General features: G+C 37.7%; 1 protein-coding gene across 2 annotated transcripts in view; it reads left to right on the forward strand.

The window, feature by feature from the left end:
* FAM185A (family with sequence similarity 185 member A) overlaps positions 1–14758 on the forward strand; it is a 55708-nt gene that overhangs the window by 15563 nt on the left and 25387 nt on the right. For both annotated transcript variants that reach the window (XM_054564351.1, XM_054564352.1), the window contains exon 5: positions 8517–8558. In XM_054564351.1, the coding sequence (XP_054420326.1) occupies positions 8517–8558 (42 nt within the window). The remainder of the gene's footprint in view (positions 1–8516; positions 8559–14758) is intronic.

Genomic DNA, 14758 nt, shown 5'->3' on the forward strand with positions numbered 1-14758 from the left:
CATGACAATAAAACAGATTCTCTTTTTTGAGGCAGTCCTCAAAATACTCTAGGGGTCTTGATTACTTAAAGTAGCTGAAATGGAAACAAATTGTAGGGATAAAAGAGTTCATGATTCCTTAGTTTTCATAAAGCCTTTTATATATACTGATCTTTAATATGAAGTTAAATACCTTTCCTATGGTGGTTTAAATTTGGGTCAGACCTAGAACCTCTCTTGGACTGTTGTTTTCACAGGTTGGGCTTCTTGAAAGCAAGCTCTCCAATGGAAGTTAGAATGCAGCATCTTTACTAGGAATGATTTGTGCGACTAATGCCATGCAAAGGAAGGGAGCTCAGTTTCTGTGGAAGTTGGACTGTGATGTAGTCTCAAAACCTCAAGAAAGAGCTGTGTAGCTGGAGTGGTTCCCATAATTGTCTCAAGTTGGGGTGCAGCAAGCTGGACCTTTATATTCCCAATTATTATCGGACAGGGACCAGGCCTGGAGCAAGTCTGCCTTGGACCTGCCTGTAGTGTATGGGTTTACGAAGGAAAGATTTCACAGCACAAGTCCAGGTAATTTTGAGAATGTGTTTATTAAAGGTGGTGACAGTGAAACAAAGGAAGGACTTAGGGTAGAAAAGCAGCCGGAGAGAGCCTAAGTGGTTCTTTGCTTTGGCTCCTCAGAAATGTTATAGGAAAGAAGTGAACCAAGGTGTGGCTGCTCTTAGTTCACAGGAAAGTCAGAGAAAAGGCGGCCTTGGTGACAGGTTCAGGGGTTAAGCCTGGAATGAACTGCCACTGCCCACTGCTCCCCTGGGTGCAAGTCTTGTGAGGACCCTTAGAGTTGAGGAGAAAGAAAGTAAGTTCATGCCTGAGAACAGACATGGGTATGCTCCAGAGAGAGTTGCACTGGTACCCTTTGTCTTGACAGTTTTTATCTTTCTTCTGTGGGCAAGAATCTTAGGGGAGGGTTTCAGTAGAATATTCATTAGCTTTCCAGGTACATTGTTAATATGCTGATGCATCAAAATGAGCATATAGGGAAGTTTCAGATTATTCTCTGGTCAGCTTCAGTGCTTCAGGTTTGCCTGACTCTAATTAGGTTTTTGTTATTTGTCCCCCTGACTTCATCTGTCCTTGCATTTGGCTGACACAAATGGCATTAATTGGGTCTCTGTCCTTTATCTCCCTGACCAGTGTGATTTAAGCTATTTATTCACTGGTCAGGAAGGAGAGGTAGAAGCCATTTGTTCTTAGGTGTCCTTGGTGAGGGAGGATAAAGTCTTACGATTGATTCAATAGCTGGCTGCAAGTCAGTCAAATTGTCTGGCTTTGTTTAAGTATTTTGTTTCAGTTTCCCCATTCCATTTGCCCAGGAATTTTCCTTGTGTACTATCCTGTCTCAGTTAAATGCAGACAGCCTCAGGAAGGCATACTGTATTTGGTGATGTATAATGCACACTTTGTTTGCCCAAATTTTTGAGGGGGAAAAAAAGGGTGCACATTATATATGGGTAGTACCTGAAGTACCTGGTATCTGTTCTTGTGTTTTGTAATTAATTGTTACATAAGATTTCTTGTACCATAATGTGTTCAAAAATAAATGCTAAAATTCCTTTATAATACAAAAAACAAGTGTCTAAATATAAATAAATAAAAAATTGAGTTAAAAAATAAAAGGAAATGAAAGTTTGAGCCAAAAATGTGAGTATGCATTATACACAGCAAAATACTGTATGATCTTGGGCCAGTCTCCTTATTTGAGCCCCTGAGAGGGCTGACAGCTGTCTCCCAGCATTACTTCTAATACCTTGGCAAATAAGCCCTTCAGTTACAAAAGGAGTTCTGGATGACGAGTTACAGCATCCACTACAGTTATATTTATTGATTCATTTAATACAGAAGGTGTGACAAAAGTAGGATTTCAGTTTTGAGTGCATGAAGCACCTAGCTGATTCTTGTATTAGTATTTATTGATTCTTGTACTAGTATTTGTTAATTATTATATTACTTTCCATATGATGACTGTACACCCATTTTTATCCCACCCTGTATCTTCTAGTAGTGAGTAATGAGTAATGAATAAGCTAATTGATGAGTAATATTTACTATTTGAAAGTTTGGTTGAATCAAATTATTAATGCTTTCTAATTATGCTTTCTAATACAAAAGAAACTAGTTTATTCATTGATTCAACACTGTTCTGGCACTGGGAATCTAGTGAGAGAATAGATACCTGGATAGTCTGTTTTTAGGTAAAAGATTTTGTGACAGTATACTATTTTGATTTCCTTCTAAGTTATCAAAATTTAGATTTTGCCCCAGCTGCTGTGGTTCAGTGGATTGAGTGCCAACCCATGAACCAGAGGACCCACCAGTTCAATTCCCAGTTAGAGCATGTCTGGGTTGTCAGCTGGGTCCCCGGTAGGTGGCATGCAAGAGGCAACCACACATTGATGTTTCTCTTCATCCCTTCCGCTGTCACTAAAAATAAATAAATAAAATCTTCAAAAAATATTTAGATCGTGTTAAGTGCATTTTATTATATTCTACTATTTGAATATGATTTTAAAGAATTTTCTACATATATAAGATATGCGTTTACATGTATTCTACTAAATATATTTTTAGAACATAAATATATATAGCCTCCTGGCTCTTTTTTAAAAGATTTTATTTATTTATTTTTAGAAGGGAAGGCAAAAGAGGGGGAGAGAAACAATGTGTGAGAGAGACATTGATTGGTTGCCTCTCACATGCCCCCAACTGTGGCTTGCAAGTAGCAAGTGCCTTCCTTCCTGCACCTGCTCCCCAAAGAAAAAAACACAAAAATGGAATTTAACCTTTAAGGATATTTGATTGCTTTGTTTCAATTATGTAAGTATATATGCTGTCTTAACCATAATCACATTTCTTTTCGTGAAGAAAAATAAACCAATATTTATTTTTAAATCAATAGCTTATTTTTCCGTCTGACCATGCTAGAATGAAGAGTTACTAACTAAGAAAAACTGTATATTTTTCCTCAAACACTGGGGTTTATGGAAAAGTTTTATAACTTGAGAGCAGAGCAAGTACGCATAGTAATTATAGATCATATGACATCTGCTTTATTAGAAAGAAGTCTTTTACAAAGATCTAGTCCTCTCACATAGGTGATTTCTTTATTGTTTTAAGTGATTGGAGATAAAGTATGTGAAAACATAATACAGAAAACTGTGCTAGTAATGCCCATTTGGTTGATTTGTGTATTTTAAATATTCTACCTCATTCCACAAAGTATTTGAGGTTAAAGGCCCATTTTTTATATTCTAATGACTTTGGACTGTTTCTGTTTAGTGTAAAGATTTTCTAAAAATTTTTATATGAGTTGTAAATATAATTTTTGTTTATTGCTTTGAAAGTCCATTAGCACTGACAAAAATATTTTGGAATATTTATATTTACAAATATTTCTCATGCATATAGTTTTATTGTTCCATTATGCTTTTACTGTACTGAACTCTAACATTCAAGAGAGATATGGTCTGAAACCCTATAATAGGTCCCACTATAATATGAACTAGTTCTCATTCTTTAATTAATTTAAAACCTCTATTTTATGGTTCTAAGAATCATTATTTTTTTGAGATTGCTTTACTTTCATTATAAGCATATACTCTTTAAGAAACTGTATTTTCATTTAAAAATAGTGAGATTTTACTGCATTCATTGAAGACTAGTATAGATAATAAAGTTCCTTTGCCTTGCTGAGTGGCTGACTGGACTCACTAACTAAAAAGCAGACTATCAAACTATGTCATTGTTCTTTACTAATATATTAAATCACAAATATTAGTGATTTCTAGGTGTCTGCTTCATCTTATTTTTGAATAGTTCAGGAGGTAAAAGCAGTAAACAGGAAGCATCCACTGTCTCATACTGGGTTAATTGTCCTAAAGCATGGGTTTTGTGTATTGTTTCCATTTTGAAATTCTTCGCTGACTCCTTCAGTGTGGGATAAAGTCAACAGACTAGCATTCCATGGTTTTGCTACGATTGCTCTCTACCAATTTTGCCAAACTAAATGTGAACATTTGTTCAAAAAATCATAGTGTTTACTGTGTATGTACTGGGTACTATGCTAAGTTCTCAAAATATAATGCTAAATAAGATGTGATCCCTGTCCTCATAGACTTGCCTAACTGATGCATGATTTAAATGTAACATGTATAGTTCCATATTTTTATCTTTGCTTATTTGTAATTCTTTTTTTCAGAAAACCTTTCCACCTCAGCATATTCAAATTTTACCCATGTTTCAAATCTCAACTATGGTGATAATCTCCAATATGGCTATTCTTGTTGTGTATTTTAGGTCATTTTAGTCTCTTTTCTCTTAATGTCTGTGGTACCTAATTCATACTGTTCACTTACCAGGTTAACTTATAATTATCAATAAATGCTAATTTTTAACTTTTCATGTGTGTAGCTCCCCCAGATATCCAATAAGGGTTTGGATGGCTATCTGTCCTCTACCCTAAACCCCACTTCCCATGATTCATGACCCTCTCACATGCAAAATACCCTCCCTTCCTTCCAAGGATCCTGAAAGTCTCATCCCATTATACATCATCTCAGAGTTCAGAATCTCTACATCAAAATCGGATCCAGTGTTTAAGAGGCTTCTCAGGTGTAGTTGCTTAATCCTCATGTACAAATCCTCATGTACAGCAATATCTTGTTTAATTGTGCTTTACTTTATTGTGCTTCACAGATGTTACATGTTTTATAAATCAAAGGCAAGAACCTCCACCAGCAAAATTATCACAACTTGCTTTATTGTGATATTTGCTTGTGGTGATCTTGAACCAAACCTGCAATATCTCTGAGGTATGCCTGTATTATAGTTCTCTGAACTTGAAGACCTGTCAACTAAAACAAATTATCTAGTACCCCCACCTTAACCCCCCCACACACCACCTACGTACCCTACATACAATGATGAAATAGTCATCAGATAATTGTTCTGGACTTTTCCTGTTCAAAGGGGGAACATGATAAGCAAAAAGGAGCCATTGGTTTGTGGTGATTTTGACATTTGAATGGGCAAACGTTGGAGGTTCCTTGATTAGATCTCAAGGCCAGGGGAGAATTCTTTAGGGTTCCACGTTTGTTCTCTGAGCTCTTGATTCCTCCCTCCAAGTTATACTTCCTTTTTCATTAAATGTAGCACGTATTTGAAGCTGAGTAGTTTTCTCAGTCTACTTTCTACCAGTAGAATTTTGTGGGTTCAGTGGTCTCTTTTAATTTTGTACTGTCACCATCTCTTTTAGTTCCACTTAGCAGTGTGTTTGCTGATATATGAGATCTGCCTAGAACGTATCCATGCAATATGGAAAATAGAGACATTTATTAAAGGAGATATAAAAGAAAAATTGTACATAGGACAATGACGCCTCAGTCCCCTTTAAAGTTGGCACCTTGGGACCTCACACGGTCCTCCCATTCACCATCAGCTGCCCTGTCGTATTTTCCTGAATCTCATCAACGGTCTGAAATCTCTTCCCTTTCAAAGGTGATTTTAGTTTTGGGAAAAGCCAGAAGTTGTAGGATGCAAAATCTGGGCTGTGGGGGGCTGAGTCACCTGAGTGATTTGATGTTTTGCAAAAAAAAACTACATAAGACATGATGCATGAGTGGGTGCATTGTCATGATGAAGCTGCCAATCACTAGTTGCCCATAGCTGCAGCCTTCTGAATTATCCAAATAGTTTCCACAGAGGAATGTTCAAGCTTAATGCAAAATTTGATGCAGGTTCATTGCTTTACTCACTCATTTTGAATACAACAGCCACACAGTACACATGCTCCTTCAGTGGCATCTACTGCCCCCACTGACTAGTACAGAGAAGTCATCATTGTTTTACACATGCACATTCCAGTCCACTCTCCTTGGCTGCCAGGTTACATCAAAGTTGCACAAACCAGTCTTACTATATTAACAATGGCTGGACTTTTCCCAGACAGACCTTGTACTTCTGTCAAAAATTTTGTCAGCCTCCTGTGAATCACATTGGAGTGTATTCCACTAGATAAACAACATATCTAAGTATCCTTTGAAAATATGGGCTTCTTCTTTGTTTTTTTTTTTCCTTTTTTCCCCCACCACTTTCCCTTGCCCCCTCCCCCAATATGGGCTTCTTCAGAGGTATTGGGATACAATGCTCTCCAGCTTTCTAAGGGGCCTGTGGTTTGATTGAGGATCTATGAGACCTACCCATAATATTTTCGAAGGACTTTTTTGTACATCATTAATACTGTGAGGTACCACCCTTGATCTTTCTGGGGTCTTAACAAAAGTTTTACACTTTTATCCCCTCAGCTTCATTTTTAGGCCACGTGTGGCAGTGCTTGTGTTCAAAGTTTGTTTAGAAGCCGTTCTTAACCTTAGCATCTTTGGCCATCTGAAAGACTGAGACTTTTCAAAAACATTCATGTCCTGATTCTGTTTTTTGTTTAACAGTTCTTTAGTTTCTCTCTTACATTTTACTGTAAGCAACAAGGAAACAAATAGGCATCACCTATAACACTTTGCTTAGAAATCTTAGCTAGATCATTCAGTTTATTAGGCATATTTCCTACTTTCCACATTATTGAAGGTGAGAGTGTTGCTAAGTTTCCAGTATTGCTAAACAATTATCTGCCTTCCTCCAATTGCCCAAAACATTTTTCCTCACTTGCCTTCACTAGTATGGGCCCTCATAGGAAGCATACTAACAGTCTTTTTAAGGCAACTCAGGCCTTCTCTAGCATGTTCCTCAAAATCCTTCCAACCTCTGCCTACTTGCCAAGTTCCAAAGCTACTCCCACATTTTTAGGTGTTTATTGTGGTGGTACCCCACTTCTAGCTTTCAACATCTGTAGTAGTTACCTCTTAGTGTGTTACAAATTACCCCAAAACTTAATAGCTGAGAACATTTAATTGCTTTACAGTTTGGATGGGCCAGGAATCTTGGTGCGGCCTAACTGGGTCCTCTACCCCAAGAGCCTTCTTGAGGTTGTAATTGTGGGCTCATTTGAAGGTTCAACCAAAGGAGGATCTAATTCCTAGCTCACTTATGTGGTTGTTGACGGGATTCCATTCAAGTCCTGTTGGGCAGAGGCCCCTTTGAATTTCGTGCTTGTAGGCCTCTTTCGTAGGGCAGTTCACATCATGCCTAGTTGGCTTCCATCACAGCAAAAGATGGCTAGTAAGGAAAGCCAGAATCTTGTTGTAACCTAATCTGGAAAGTAACATCCTATCATTTTTTCTGTATTTCCTTTGTCAGAAGAATATCATTCAGTCTAGCTTAAACATAAGGGGAGGAGGTTATACAAGGACTTGAGAGGCCAGGATCATTATAAGCTGTCGAAGCAGCTGTATGATCTTTGGCCACTATTTGTGGGTGATGTTGAATCTGCATTTACTGGGTTTGAAACTAGAAGAGAGTGCCTAAAACACAGCAATGAAATAATATTTACATAACACATTTAACAGTTTCTTTACAGCCTTATAACTTACTGAGACTTCAAAATAACTTTTTGAACTTAACTTTATACAAACTAAGTTTTGTTCCTACACAAATATACCTGTTCATATACTCACATGAAGTATGATGGAATATAAGAGTTTTAAGAGATTTTTTAATCATAGCACATCTAACTTGAACAAATGAACCATGTGCCCATGAAATGAAATAATGGGTTTATTTAGTGTAGATTAATTTTAAGGTGATAGTTATTCCTTCATTTTTTAGTGTAGTTTTGGAATTATGGTAGAAGAGGTAATACTGCTTACACCTTCAGTGTAGTAAATATGGATAGTATGGCTCAGAGTAGTTATAAATACAAACACACATAAGCCTACTATTTTTGGTGTGGAGGTGGGGAACTGTGAAGAATGGTTGCAATATCTCTGGAAAATATATTTTCTTTGAAAGAGGGAAACCTTTGAAGCTTTTTAATTTGTTAGTCATATTTCAATGTATTCATTATTCCTGCCCCAAAACTATTTAACTCTTGGCACAAAAACCACGTTAATCTAACATGTAGGCATAGCATACTGGCCTGAAAAACAGTCGCATTATTTTTTTCTCATAGATTATCTGAGTGTTACTTGGTTTAAAACTTGGCTTTGTATAGTCTGATAAATACAGTAATGTTTTAGGTTGAAAATGCATAGTCCATTTAAATGATTTTTTTCATTTATGGTTTTTGGAGGTATTATGTTTCTTCCATGTTTCCCAGAATGTATGGTGGTATGTTTCGTAGTTATACAGTTAAAGCTTAAGGTGGAGTGGAGGAAGAGAGTATATATAGATGCCTAAAGCCATTTATTTCAGAGTTGCAACTAAATATCTGAGGTGTTTGATACTGAGAAAAATTGCCAACAATAAAAACAATGTTATTAAATAACATTGTGAATCTCCAACCATGTTTTAGAATACAGTATAACACAGTTCCTTTGTAGAGTATTCCTAACATATAAAATTGTTTTTTTCTATCTCTTTTACAGGCAATATAACATTACAAAGCAAGATGGGTAACATCACAGTAGGTATGTGCTAAGATACGAGTTGGTAAATTTTGCATGATTTTCAAATAGCTATATTTGTGATATCTTGTTAGGGTAAATAAAGTCTATAGTTTAGCTGATGACTTGTTAGGATCCTGATATGCAAATTAAAAATAGGCAAGCCACAATGTATGAATATGTGAGATTATTTCTGGAAATTCATTGGTTCATCATCCTATAAATACTATATAATTATATGATGGGAGTGTACGCTGTTCTCTGGGTTGCTGTGGATGAGGGAATAAAATAAGTCATTCCAGACACTCTCAGTCTACCAGGAAAAGGGAGTGGTGGTTCCCTCTAGTGGAGAATGCCCGAGCCCTTCTCTTGAAGTGACTTTTATTGAGAACAATATGCACAGGGGTATACAGCATGCATACAAAGCTCATCAATCAATGTCAAAGGCTATGATTGAAGGAACACAGAGGTTTGCCTCAGGTCAGGGTGTGGTAGACAGGGTGGTGACCCTTCAGCCCTGAAACCTGGGAAACTGAGCACATTCTATGCTAGACCCCAGACATCAGTACTCATTAACTCTAACTCGAGGGCATTCTTAGCAAAGTAAATTTCATAGGATTTAATGCATTCCTTTTCCAGGCCTAATTGTCCCCTCGGAACTGCCTGATCCAGTTTAGGGATGTACCTGCCTTTAATATTGTTTCACTTACCTGGTCAGGTGGGTGGAGCAGAGCAGCCAAGAGATAAGGAGACTTCTTTCAGATAGAATGAGGACTCTGGCCGTGACAAAGCTGAGGGGTGAGGGTCTTTGGCCCCTTCCCATGTTGCCCAAGTCCTTCCCTGATGGCCCCTATGTGACTGTGCTTGTCGTAGGTCTCTGCCATCGAGGGGTCTTACCAGTCATTGACTAACCAGCCATCCTCCAGAGCCAAGCAGGATGATGTGAGGGAGGCAGGGGCTGCGCCAGGGGCCAGGTTTTGTCTCCTCAGTGGCCTATTTTCCCAAGACCTCCTTGCTCAGCTCCAGTCTTGGGGCCCTCTCACCTGTTAGTGAGGCTACAGTCCCTCAAACCAGGCAGGACGGTTCCCAACAATTATAGGTTTGGCATCAATTAGAATAGGGTTAGAATTATGATTTCACCACTATCTATACATGGGCAAATTACCTAACTTCTCTGTGCCTCAGTTTCCACATCTGAAAAATAGAAATAATAAATTCCTGTCATAGAGTTGTTAAAAGAAGTAAACAAAATTTTATACATATGCACACATGCATATATACCGACACATATATACACATATATACACACACATATATACACATATGTGTGTGTGTGTGTGTGTACTTTAGCACAGTGCCTGACATATGATAATAATTCAATACATAATAGCCATCTTCATTATTGTTATTATTCTAATCCTAGGCTGGAGCTAATAGTGACTAATGGTACTTTAGACCTAATCACCACATATGAGGCTGGGCCTGCTGGAGGAAAAAGTTCAGATTTTTGGGGTGTCCAACCTGTGGCCCATGCGGCTCAGGGTGGCTATGAATGAGGACCAACACTGAATTGTAAATTTACTTAAAATGTTATGAGATTTTTTTTGCGATTACGTTTCACATTGTATTTAATATGTGGCCCAAGACAGCTCTTCTTCCAGGGTGGGCCAGAGATGTCAAGACGTTGGACACCCCTGGAGCTTTTCTCCATCCTGAGTAGCATCTGCTTGCCTATTAGGTGAAGGCACACCAGCTCTCTAAGTAGTGGTTGTTTTTTAGTCCTTAGAGGGTAGGGGGTTAGGGATGAGAATCTTGGATCTTTGTTGGGGAGCTATGGCTTACCAGTATAAATGCCCAGGGCCTCCTTTTTGACATTTTACATTTTTCTTATCTTTGTGCCAATTGAAATAGTGAATAGTCCAACAATCTTTTTCACTATCACTTAATGGATTTTTTGGCTTAAAGTACACATCCTTCTTTATGTTTTTTAGAGATTTTAACTTTTATGTTTAATGGGGGAATAAATAGAAGATAAAGACTTCCTCAATGATAATTATAAATCATTTTAACTAAAACATGATAAAAGGACTAAACCTGTGTTCCAGTGGTAAATCAAGATTTACTGTTGACTCTTCAGTACATTTCATCAGAGGATGCATCGGGGAATAGTAAGAGAAGTTTCTAGGGTGAACAAAAAGGTACACTGGCAAGAAGCTGAGCTACCTGGGGAGAAGTCCTAGACATGGGTGGGGTTTATAACACTGAGGGAAGTGGGGGAAAGGAGAGGAATATTTTAAATTAGAAAGCACAGAGATTTTCACTACCCACTAGCAGCCCTTTAGGCAAATGTGAACTTGTGAAATTCATACGATATGATGATATAATAATGCTAGTGTTATTTTTGGGCGGAAATGTGGGAACAAAAAGGGAAAACCATTCTCTCTAAAATTGGAAATGAATGGTGTTTATCGATACTGGAAAAGAACAGTAATAGCAAGGATGAAATGTACAATAATTTACATCTTTGAAGATGGTTTCATTCTCTGTATAAGTGATTGATATTACACATTCTTATTAATTTTCCCTGTAAATTTTCCTTTTTCCCCACTGTTAAGTATTAGAAGGATTTTGAAGCAAGGTGTTGTATTTCTCTTAGATAAATCTGTCCACTCAAAGAAAACTTTGTGAGCCCAGATTTAAGAAATATCTTATAGATTAGATATCTATCTATTATATCTGTATCTAATAGGTATAGATAGGCCAAAATTATAGAAGTGTTAATGACCCTTTATAATTTTCTTTAGCAAAACAAATTATGGTTTTATGTTGTTTTTAAAAAAACTTTAAAAACTTAGGTTGTTCTTAAAAATACACAGATATGTAAAGGTAAATAAAGGTTGGTTGTCTTATTTTGTAAACATCATTGGTAAACTTTGAGTTCTATGTTGGAAGAATCAAAATAAAAGAAAAAAGTATGCATTTGTAAGTTATCATGTATTGATCTTTGATAGTGTGGAAAAACATGGACTTTAGAAATAGATTTGACTGTGAATTTCGGTATTACCACATAGCAGCTGTGTGACTTTCAACAAATTACTAAATCCCTCTAAGGGTTCATTTTTATACATAACATGGATACCACCCATATAGCACAAGGTTGTTGAGAAAAAGTATGTAAAGTATAGCCCAATGCATGGTAGCCTTTCAATAAGCTGTCCTCTTTTTTAAAAATATATATTTTATTGATTATGCTATTACAGTTGTCCCATTCCCCCCCCTTTATTCCCCTCCACCTTGCACCGCCCCTTCCCCCAGCGTTTCCCCCTTCCTTAGTCCATGTCCATGGGTCGTACATAATAAGTTCTCTGGCTTTTCCATTTCCTATAGTATTCTCAACCTTCCCCTGCCTATTTTGTACCTACTATTTATGCTGCTTATTCCCTGTACCTTTTTCCCCATTCTTCCCCCACCCCCTCCCCTCTGTTTTACTGTTCATAGTTTCTGATCATCTTTTTCTTAGAGAAGTCCCTTTAACATTTCATAGAATAAGGGCTTGGTGATGATGAACTCCTTTAATTTTACCTTATCTGGGAAGCACATTATCTGCCCTTCCATTCTATATGATACCTTTGCTGCATAGAGTAATCTTGGATGTAGGTCCTTGCCTTTCATGACTTTGAATACTTCTTTCGAGCCCCTTCTTGCCTGTAATGTTTCTTTGGAGAAGTCAGCTGATAGTCTTATGGGACCTCCTTTGTAGGTAACTGTCTCCTTTTCTCTTGCTGCTTTTAAGATTCTCTACTTATCTTTAATTTTGGGTAATGTAATTATGATGTGCCTTGGTGTGTGCTTCCTTGGGTCCAACTTCTTTCGGACTCTCTGAGCTTCCCGGACTTCCTGGAAGTCTATATCCTTGGCCAGATGGGGGAAGTTCTCCTTCATTATTTTTTCAAATAAGTTTTCAATGTCTTGCTCTTCCTTTTCTCCTTCTGGCATCCCTATGATTCAGATGTTGGATCGTTTAAAGTTGTGCCAGAGGTTCCTAAGCCTCTACTTATGTTTTTGAATTGTTTCTTCATTCTGTTCTGGTTGAACGTTTATCGCTTCTTCTGCTCCAAATTGTTGATTTGAGTCCTGGTTTCCTTCCATTTACTGTTGGTTCCCTGTATATTTTTCCATGTTTCACTTTGCATAGCCTTTGCTTTTTCCTTCATTTTGCAACCATACTCAACCAATTCAGTGAGCATGTTGATTACCAGTGTTTTAAACTGTGCATCTGATAGATTGGCTATCTGTTCATTGCTCAGTTCTATTTTTGGACCTTTGATCTGTTCTTTCATTGGTCATATTTCTTTGTCTCAGAGCACTTGTTACATTGGAAGGGATGGAGCCATAGATATTCACCAAGGCGGGGCAACCCACGTTATTGTGTTGTGACGCTGTATGTTGGGGAGGAGTCCAAGAGGGAACAATGCTGCTTGCTTGGCCCTCTGCAGGCTTTCAGTCACTTCCCCTGCGACCCACAAATAAATTGGGCCCTTCTAGTGCTGATTCTCAGGTGGGTGGATTTGTGTATGTTCTAGTATGCCGTGGGTCTCTCCAACGGGCTCTCCTTTGAGGCTGGGGGTTTATCCTGCTGCCACAACCTCCACAGGTTTTTAGAGCCAGAGGTTTTGAGGCTTTCTTTTCCTGCACTGGAACCTGGATTGTGCTGTCTGTCTTGTTCCCCAGCTATTCCTCCAGTTTATCTGCATGCAAATGTGGTACTGCCAAGTCTGCCAGCCATGGTCTTGCTCACCCAGTCCTCCAGCTGCTGCCTTGCGTCTTCTCCACCCCCAACTGCCTGTCTCTGCCCCTCCTACTGGTCTGGATGAATGTTTCTTCTTTACCTCCTTGGTTGTCGGATTTCCATACAGTTCGATTTTTGGCAATTCTGGTTCTTTTTTGTTTTTAAATTTGTTGTTGTCCGTCTTTTGGTTGTGCGAGGAGGCAAAATGTATCTACCTATGCCTCCATCTTGACCAGAAGTGTTCAATAAACTACCCTCTTTCCTTTTTCAGTTTATTACCTACAATACAGAGCCATTAAGCCACACTATATTTTTTTCTTTTTTTAAAGATTTTATTTATTTACTTTTTTAAAGAGAGGGGAAGGGAGGGGAAAGAGATGGAGAGAAACATCAGTGAAGCCACACTATGTTTTAACCTTAATTATAAGGGAAATGTTCATTTTGTATGTTTTTTTAACGCTATAAATATCTATATTAAGACTTTGGAAGAAAGACATAAATTATTTTACTGTTTGTTGGTCTCAAAACTGTGTCCGCATTTGAAGGCAACAAGACTGGGGGTAACTATTCAACATATTTATTGAGTCCCTACTCTATATCAGGAACTCTTTTAGGTACTGAGGAATAAAATGGTCAACAAGATATAGTCTCCATGTTCAACCTAGGACTGAGGAGAAAGACAATAAGTATGTAAATAAGAAAAGATCATTTCAGATAGTACAATCAATAAATAAGGAGAAAGTAATAAGATAGAGAGTGGGTAAAAAAAGCTATTTTATTTAACGATCAGGGAGGGCCTGGAGAAGGTATATTTGAACTAAGACCAGAATAACAGGAAAGAATATGTAAAATTCTAGAATTGAGCTCCACAGATAGAGGAACAGTCAGTGTAAGTCCTGAAAATGAAATGCATTTATCATTTTTGAGGTATAGAAAGCAGACTTGTGGAGAAAAGAGGTGGAAGATGAGGTAAGTGAGGGACGGCTAAGATCATCAGGCCTTGTAGACATGGTAAGAATGGGGACTTTATTCCAACCACAACAGGATATTGGGGAGGTAATAGATAATTTATATTTTTTCTTATATTTTTTCTTTTTTAAATTCTTGTTTATTCTGTTACAGTCATCCCAATTTTCCCCCCTTTGTCTTCCTTCGCCGAGCCCACCCCCCACACCCACAGTTGTTCATTGGTCATTCATACATGTTTTTTGACTAATCCTCTCCCCTTCTTTCCATAATTTATTTTAAAAGACTAACGTTTGCTGTTCTTTCCTAATGTGCCAGAAGGATGCAAAAGTGAAAATAGGCAACTATAAAGCTTATTTGTTTATCCATTTTCCTGTTACTGGATACGTGGGCTGTTCTTTTTTGGGCAATGTAAATAAAGCTGCTGTGGCCATTCTTAGGCGAGTCATTTTATGGAACCACACACACA

The sequence above is a fragment of the Pteronotus mesoamericanus genome, unplaced genomic scaffold (genome assembly GCF_021234165.1).
Source record: "Pteronotus mesoamericanus isolate MK-2021 breed Mesoamerican mustached bat unplaced genomic scaffold, CSHL_Meso_final scaffold_85, whole genome shotgun sequence".
Taxonomy (NCBI): domain Eukaryota; kingdom Metazoa; phylum Chordata; class Mammalia; order Chiroptera; family Mormoopidae; genus Pteronotus; species Pteronotus mesoamericanus.